Below are 9,325 nucleotides of genomic sequence, written 5' to 3'. Positions count from 1 at the left end.
TTTGCTCATTATGTGCTTAATTCTACCAAGAGAAATGTGTATTAATGACAAGGGTTTCACCCTCGAGTTTATTTTTTCTTCAACTTTCTGTCTGTGGATGTTAAACAGACAAGGGTTGGCCTATTTGGTCGAGTATGGGAGCAGTGTTAAAAAGTGATCTTTTTCAATTGAAGAAACACAAACCACTGAAAAAGTTAACAAATAACGTTACAGATTAAAGAGAGGCAATGTGCGTTTCATTCCGACTTTAAATTAAACATTTAAATCTGAACCCCAAAATATGACGCCAGCTCTTCTGATACATCCGTTACTTTCTGGTGATCAGATTATTGATGTGTAACCGCAGTGTATTGACAGTCCTGGATCTCCTATAGTCAGAAACTTGTCAGCTGCCTGTCACAAACAAACAGAGAGCTTGTCCTGAAGTGTATTAAAAAAAGACGTGATGCCATTGTACTATACATATACTAAACTACACACCTAACTAGGCTGCTTCTTTGTACTTTTAATATAATATCGAGTTTAAGATTAATAACTTTGGATCAATGGATATCCTGGTGTGAACACACATTATACACGTTTGTTTTCATGGAGTTTCAGGGGGAAACGTTCAAATTCACAAATATAAAAAAAAGTTTGTTTTAATCACAGACTACTGAAGTCTGGTCACTAAAGCGACCTCAATCCCCGTGACCCGGTACGTTAACCAAAGCAACGGCAGTGACCTGTTACGTTAGACTCAGTACAGCTATGCCCGTGACCCTGCTGCTTATCGTTTGCTACAACCGGTGACGTTAAGTTCCTAACTTGTCAGAGGATACGTTAAAATGAACGCCTACTATTTTGCTAACTAGTACAGTCTACGGAGTATCGTAACAACGAGCTACCTCGCGACTGCGGTGGGAAAGCCGAGAGACCATCGGTGCTTTGTTAGCCAACGGTCGATCCGCTAGCTCGTAGCTAGCGGGCGAGCTAATCCACAGCTGTCACCGACAAACACTGACAGAATTAGCTGCACTTTTACTACGTTAGCATTGTGTCTTTTTTGACAATATATGTTCAAGACTTTTAACGAAAACATAAAGGCAGATGAAGCAGACGTTCAACATCAATAACTTTGTTTTGCGGTCGCTGGGTCGCGAACCCCCAGTTGATAAACACGGCTTACCGGCGCACTTCACAAGCTAGCAAAGTGTTTGTTAGCCTGTTCTGTCCTCTCTCCGCTAGCCTCGCTGCAGCAGCGCGTCTCTCAATCTGATCTTGGCGGTGTCTCGCTTTAGCGACGTCTGATTGGACAGCATCGATGAGACGAAAGCAGAGCAGTCAGAGGAGTTCATGCCCACAAGCCTGCATCTCTTGGGATTGGTGGAGACCGACCCGCTTCTAATAAACAAATAGCGCCATCTGCTGTACGGGAGTATGCAATTTTTTACTTCTTACCATTGAGGACACATAAGGATTGAATTGGTTCAACCACATGTGTTGTTGGTCAGAAATGAGCACAACTGGATTAAACACAAATGAGCTCCTGACTGCACTGAAGAACCACCTTATTAACTTATAATGTGCAAATGGCATTGCACAACTCCCAAACCCTGCTATGCAGTCAATATAGATTCAGATTTGCTGCCAAGACAAATGTTCCTTTGATAAATAATAACCTACCATTTTTAACTTGAAGGTGACGTGTGTCTCATGCCGGCCAAAAAAGTTCTTTGTGTTACCTCTTAACTCTCAGGTTGTCATGGAGCTCATAAGGACTGATTTATCAAATACAATTGTACTTGAAATTTAAATCCTATCTTCATGAAGGTTACACTGTTATGGTGCTGTTGAACTTTATAGCCTTACACTGAAAAGTGTTTCTGTTGTTTTACTCAACTCTCATTGATATAAGTGGGCTGTACATAATCGCCTCTCAGTGTCATTCATTCAATACACTTGATCCTCCAAAATGACCATTAAATTGAATAAACACCTCTCTAAAACAGCAAAAACAACAAAAGCTAAACAGCGTATACCCTCCAACTAATGCAGCCCTCAAACAGATTCATAGTGTTAAGTTTTGTGAGGTTTTGATTCACCTATAATATTGTAGGATGTATATTTGTGGAGATTCTGAATTCTGTTAGGTTATGAAGAGTTTTTCCTCCTATTATTTGAGAGTAGACTAAATATTATATACATCTCTCAGTGTAACAAAATACAATTTGCTGAGTACGATTAGGGTAATGCCCATGAATGTGTTTTTTCAACTGAATGACAAATGTTTCCTTCTACATAATTGTAACTTTATCCTGCATCCTGTGACAAAATCTGAAGATAGTGAACCCAAATCAGCCGTCATTCATCTATTTTCACTGTAAAAAAGAAAGAAAAAGAAAGACTAACATCCACAGATACTTTATCAGTTATCTATACACCCTTCCCATTTGTTGAAGGGTGTATTCATTTTCACATGAGATAAAACTCAGCTGAGTCCACCCAACACACAGTCATTATTTTTTTCTCATGTTATATAGAGACTCAAACTCTTCATTGTTCAACAATATCACACCACAGTGAAGGGGTCATTAATGGGCAGCTGGCTCCCCATTAACCCCCTGTCCTTTATACTCTTTGTGTACATTATAAACCTGTTATATTCCTGAATACTGCCTCGGTTTGGTACTTTAACATTAGACAGAAACAATTCTCTATGCAAATTCTTCTCTGTAACATAAGCAAAGCTATATTTTACCATTACAGATGATATCCACCTGTGATGTTCATTGTGTGCCATGTTATTAGGACACATTGTTTTGTGCAGCGAAGGGACTACCTATTACAGATTAAGTGTTTGATGGTCTTTCGACGTTAGTAGTCAGTGTGTGTTTGTAGGAGTAAGAGATGAAGGGTGGGGTTCAGTTATATTTTTAAGTGTTTTGGGGAGTTATCCTGTGGTTGTGCATTGTAGCTGATAACAAGTAGTGTAAACACCTCACTTTCTTTCTTTCGCTCTCAAACCCCCCCACCCCCCCCCCTCCCCACACACACACACACAGATGAATTTAGGCAAATCATTATAAAAAGCTAAACAAGAGCAGTTATTGTAACGCCTCACATTTCTTCAAAAACCATGGATGACTGGAACCTACAATCGCTGCTCGACTACTTCCGCGCATGCGCAGAATGAGCGACAGTCGGACTACCAAACTGGTCAGACAGCGGGTGTGAAAATGGTAGGTAACCAAAATAAACACAAACCCAGGCATTGGCTGTGGTGCCATTACATCTTACGTTGAAGACTATGCTCGTGTTATTAAATAACGTGGCGTGTCGGGTTTTGGAAAGCCTTCAGTGATCAGTTTCTTGTGTTCGCTGCTGTTACAGGGAAGGTCAGTTGATCTTCTGAGAGCAGCTAGCTAGCTACTCGTCCCTTTTTGGGCAATCTGGTAACTTCGGCTGTGAGCAGGTCAGTCGTTAGACCCAAGGGACAGACACACACGGGATCGTTTGCCTTGAATCCCGGCATATCCATAACCCCACTGACAGTCCGTCCTCGTGATCCTCTCCCCATCGTTGATGTCAGTGATACATGTTGGCTAACTTAGCTAACATTAGCCAGTATAAGTTACTAGCTGGTGTAATGTAGACAATGCTAACCTCTGGTCGCACTGTAACCCGTGCGGACTGAGCAGCAGCCAGACGCGTCACCGAGCTTTCACTTCGTGTGGTCGGTAATAACAGAGATTGGTCACGGTTGGTGGAGTCGATAGCAGCTGAATGAAGTCACAGAGTTGTAGTCTCCGGTTTCAGGAAATGCTCTATAGTACAGTGCAAGTGCTCAGATAGTGCAGCTGGTGTGAGGAGGTGGCATGGTCCATGGTGCTGAGGGACATGGCTGGATCATATCGAGCAGGGCTATCGATTGGTAAATAGTAAAAAGTGCTCATCTCAGTTTCCCAGAGCCCAAGGCTTGGGTGTCTCCAAATTGATGGTTTCATCCAATCAACAGCCCAAAACTCAGAGATATTTATTTGACTGTCATAGAAGACTAAGAAAATAATCCAAAACAAAAACATTTGAGCAGCTGATGATGAAACGATTAGTTAATCGATTACCATATGTGTTGTTAATCAACTAATTGATGAATCAACTCAGCATAACATTTATGTAGTGTTAGGAAACCAGAAATTGTCTTGCATTAGGTTGAAGTATAACTAAATAACTGTTGTTTATCACTGGTTTCTAATATTATACAAAAGTATACTATATTCTGAATGCCTCCTCATGGTTAAATTCATTTCGGGGGGAAAAAAATTGTGCACACATCTAATGTCAATATATAAATGATTCTGACAATATGGTGACTTTTTTCTTCTTCTTCTTTTCATTTTGTGTTATATCGCTGTGTATTTCTGGCAGGGTGCTTGTGTTAGACTCCAGACTTGTTGCACCTCTAGGTCTGGGTGATGGCATCCCGTTTCCCTACTCATGTTACATCTATGACTGTAGTTATCTGAGGGGCCCTTCTGGGTACAGCATGTGCTTTGAGAATCCACAACACCCCCCATCAGAAAAGCCCATGTTGCTTTTGGATAGGACATAATTACCAGCGCTGCGTCTTGGCTCGGCACCTATACTGTGTGTGTGTCAGTGTGACAGACTAACCTTTTTACATATGAGTGTTTCTGAGCGTCTCGCAGTCTTTGCTGTTGCCTGAATGCCTGTAGATGTGTGTGTCTCGCTGTGTGTTTTTGTCTGTGTTTCGGTCTGTGTTTGTGTGTTGTTGTCCGTGTTCCCTGGTCTGATCGCACCCGTGTCTGACAGCCCTTGTCCTGTACTCACACAGCATAAGCTGAAGTCTTCGCAGAGGGACAAGGTACGGCAGTTCATGTCCTTCACACAGGCTGGGGAAAAGACAGCTGTGTACTGCCTGACGCAGAATGACTGGAAACTAGAAGTTGCTACCGACAACTACTTTCAGAATCCAGACCTCTACTGTAAGGAATCCATGAAAACATCGGTAGACCGGAAAAAGCTGGAGCAGCTCTACAATCGCTACAAAGGTAAGTGGGACTCTTACGCTGTAACATGAAATATTTACTAGAACAGAGTTGCTTTCCCCTGTTATTTCCCCCTTGATAGATCCTCAGGATGAAAATAAGATCGGCATTGATGGGATCCAGCAGTTTTGCGATGACCTCTGCCTGGATCCAGCCAGTATCAGCGTGCTCGTCGTTGCGTGGAAGTTCCGCGCCGCCACTCAGTGCGAGTTCTCGAAGAAGGAGTTTCTGGATGGAATGACAGAGTTGGGGTGAGTGTTGACAACAACAGCGTGAGACATGCTCCAAAGTGGGACATAAACACTGTGCCCGGAGTATCTTCATATGTTGCTCCAGGGAGGGAAGGTTGTCTATATATAGACCCACTCAACTACAGCTTGAGTATTCTGTGTCTTCGTGGAATAACTCGGTGGAAGAGCTGCAGTGTTTTGACTTTTGAGGTTCATGTGTCAAAGTTAACTTCAGCCAATTTGTCATGAGCATAAAGAAAAACATGTTGCAACTGGTTGGGTTTGTTTGTGTTTATTCAATTAAGAGTTTTTTTTGTCTATCTATTGCTCTAGGTGTGACAGCCCCGAAAAACTGAAGGCCATCTTGTCAAGATTAGAGCAGGAGCTCAAAGATTGCGGGAAGTTCAAGGACTTCTACCAGTTCACCTTTAACTTTGCCAAAAATCCTGGACAGAAGGGTCTAGGTAAGAAGAGTGGCAACAACAACAACAACAACAACAACAACAACAGCAGCAGCAGCAGCTTGCTGAATGGCATCACTGAATTACAAACTGTTGGAGTTAAATGTTCTGCTTTTGGTCTGTGTGCAGACTTGGAGATGGCTGTAGCCTACTGGAACCTGGTTCTGTCGGGACGATTTAAATTCCTTGATCTTTGGAACAGATTCCTTTTGGTGAGTCGAAGTGAAATTAGGATGTTATCAGCGCCAACACCGAACTTATAAAGCAGATCAGATATTGGCCATGGCGTGATGGACAGAAATACATTTTCTTTCCATTAGTTATTCATGGCAGCCATGTTTTACGGCCATAGTAATCTCTGCATTCATGGTAGCTCACAAGTTTGAAATGCAGATTTTAAATCGGGGGGGGAAAGGCCAATATCTTTATTTGAAAAGTTGCATTTGGGCATCGCTCGTTGAAATGTATTTGGCCCAGCGATGGGGAACTTGGCGGAGACGATGGGACGTCTTTTATTACATCTTGATGACTCGGTCAAAGAGGGGGTTCAGCTAGTGTCAACAGATGGTGTTTGGTTGGAATTGGTCCTCCAGAACACATGCAGGCCAATTGGTCCATTGGTGATTTACACTGACGTTATAATGGCAAACATGTCTACAGTGTTTGGTTGTAGAGATCGGAAAAAATGAACACGAGCTGCATAAAATAATGTAGATGACGATATGTTGACCGGCACTTGTCCATTACAGGAACACCATAAACGATCCATCCCAAAGGACACATGGAACCTATTGTTGGACTTTGGTAACATGATTGCAGACGATATGTCAAACTACGATGAGGAAGGTGAGTTTTGGATGACAAAGCCTTCAGATTTGCCATTGATCCTTTTGTGTTCTCTGTAATGCTGTGAATATGAACTTCCCCTTCAAATCAATGTGACACTAATGATATCTTGGTATTCCTCTTTCCTCAGGAGCATGGCCAGTCCTTATAGATGATTTTGTGGAATTTGCCCGACCAATTGTAACAGGATCAAAACGCAAAACTCTCTAAATCCAATCCCAACTCTGGAAAGCCAGAACCTTGTTTCTTTTACAGTGACTTCATAGTTTTTTTTAAAGACTTGTACAAAAAAACAGTGAACATTGTAGACTTCAGAGAGAAAACGGAAGCACTTGAAACTCACAGGACACCACCTTTCAGGGAGCTGAGTAAAAACTATGAGAACAAGTGGCCACCTTTCTTTGAGGCGTAATACGGACATTGCTGGTTCCACCGTTGTCTCTCCTGTTGGATTCTCAGCATCCTGGACGTCCCTCTGCTCTGCTCCAGGAGGAGCGCTACCTGTCAGCCCTGTAGGCGGGACGGACGCAGCACTGAGAGGAGGTTCACCGGCTGTGTGTACTCTAAAGGGACTGAAGAGGCAAAAACTGTGTTTTAAGACTCTCCCTCGTCAGCTTTGTCTTGTTAAATGAAGCTCCGAGTGCAAAGTTCCTATGTCTTACTCTAACTTCAGGACCGAGTGCTCACGACACCAGCACCAACAGAACTGTTGCAGTTTTTACTGTACATACTGTATCTATTGGGACAGTTTACAAAGAGAGCTATAAGAAGAAGAATATAAATACCTTAAATTTATAAATGCAGAAGATGATTCTTTTATGTACAGTAAATGCTACGATCTGTGACGGGAGGCCTCAATATAGTGGATGATATGCTGTTGGTTTAATTGTAAGGTGGATCTGTCAAGTCATGGAATTGTGAGCTTGTCATTGAAAGCATGTTAAACACGTTTTACATCCCCTCGGACTGGTTTCACAAATACATTTTCACTAAAGTAAAGGCAATGCTTTAATTTAGAAAGCGTATGTTGGTTTGTGGTATTCATTTGTCAGCTTAATCTCAGTTGGGAGTTGATCTTGAATCCTACAAGTGATGGAGTCCACAGCGCCACAATTTAGCTTTCAAAAGATCATTTCTTTCTAACTGTTTCGGAAAGAGTTTTTGTCTATGTGACATACATGTTGCTAAAGAGACAATTCAGCAGCATTTAAATGAAATTTAACGTTAATAAATGACGGACCCATAGGATTGCATGGCACATATCTGTATGTTATGGCAGTGCGAAGCCTTAAATTCAGAAGCCAGGACACTAAAAAGGGCGACAACAGGACGAAAAAGTAAGCCTTAAGAATAAATATCTGTCTGTTCAATATTTATATTTCGTACAAGCCCATCTGTCCAGTGTTACTGACGGTAGTGAAAGTTAGAATATATTGTTAATACATCCTGTAGGTATCCTAAGTATAGTGTTCTTTCAAGAAAGATGAATAAAGCATGAGTGTTTCCATAATCATACACACAAATAGTTATTTTGTTTATCAGTTAGATGAGGGACATCGTACATCACTTACAGAACAGCATAGCTGCTGAGGCAAGAGTGTGTTTGTAAAGGAAAGTTACGGTTGCCAGAGTGTAAAACATATTTATGACCATCCTGATCTAATTGTGTTAAAGAAAGCTTTAATATTTCTTCTTTTTTTTTCAGAATATCCCTCCATGTTGTTGATTGTTAATAATAAACAATATTTAACAAGATTCTTTTGAGTAATTACATGTGGTAATTTGATAATGGTGATTTAGACAACAAACATAATTGGTTACATATTGTTCATTATGTTGTTATTTTTCTGTTTTGCAACTTCTCAATGTAACATATCAGAGGTATGTGTTTGATGAAGATGAGCTGATCAAGATGTCTCAGGGTGGTAGTATAAAGTTTAACATGTTCCTTCCACATCGTACTTCCTAATATAAGGCAGGTCAATTGATATTCATGCCACCAGATGTATACATGCTTTGCCGTCCTTTACAAAAGACCTCGACTACTTGTAGCCAGTATAAAAGTTTATTTAGCAAAAAGTAGGGAGATTAGAAGTTAAGAACCCGTTCATGAACCACAACGTTCTCTGTTCCAATAAGATGACGGCCTTTGTTTGTGTCTCGTCCCTTTGTTTCTTTTAATCTCTCCATTATTGCCATCAAGTGAATGCACAACAATTGTATGTTGTATATCTTTGAGAATGACAGAAAAAGAGGGAGAACTGCAGCTACCATTCAAAGAACTTTCCCCAAGGACCCATCACTTGCACTCAAAGCACATTAGCAGGGTTTTTAATAATGGGGAATAATTTAATAATAGGGAATAATTACAACAAGCTAAACCTGTTTCAGTGTACATATTGGCACTTTACTATTGTTCTCAAAGACAAACATGAAAAATGTGGCCATATCCTTTATGGACAACAAAAGCATGTCCTCAGTATCCTCTTTGGGAATTTGGTGGCCATAGCAATCTTACAGTAAGTTTATATTCTAAAGTTTGAATGTTTTTAGTAGATTTTCAGCCACTTGGGGGCAGCAAGAACATTGATAGAACATATTGATTATAGTCACTTTAAATGTATTTAAGTGAGAATTGTAAAAGGGATTTAGTCTTTGATAATATCACTGACAATGTGGAGACAGATTTCAAATACCATTTAAAACATGTGAGATGAAACTTACATTATTCTCAAGGGGG

At 40.8% G+C, this 9,325-nt stretch overlaps 1 protein-coding gene across 1 annotated transcript; it reads left to right on the top strand.

Annotated features, from left to right (window-relative positions):
- Positions 1-3,191: 3,191 nt before the first annotated feature.
- On the top strand, positions 3,192-8,334 carry dcun1d2a (DCN1, defective in cullin neddylation 1, domain containing 2a). The gene is made up of 7 exons (XM_079230642.1): positions 3,192-3,221; positions 4,835-5,051; positions 5,131-5,299; positions 5,612-5,742; positions 5,869-5,951; positions 6,489-6,585; positions 6,716-8,334. The coding sequence occupies exons 1-7, from the start codon at positions 3,219-3,221 to the stop codon at positions 6,793-6,795; spliced, it is 780 nt and encodes a 259-aa protein (XP_079086768.1). The 5' UTR covers positions 3,192-3,218; the 3' UTR covers positions 6,796-8,334.
- The last annotated feature ends 991 nt before the right edge of the window (positions 8,335-9,325 follow it).

This window comes from Taurulus bubalis (genome assembly GCF_910589615.1).
Source record: "Taurulus bubalis genome assembly, chromosome: 15".
NCBI lineage: Eukaryota > Metazoa > Chordata > Actinopteri > Perciformes > Cottidae > Taurulus > Taurulus bubalis.
The sequence above is the reverse complement of the archived record's forward strand: the minus strand, read 5'-3'. Positions and strand labels throughout refer to the sequence as shown.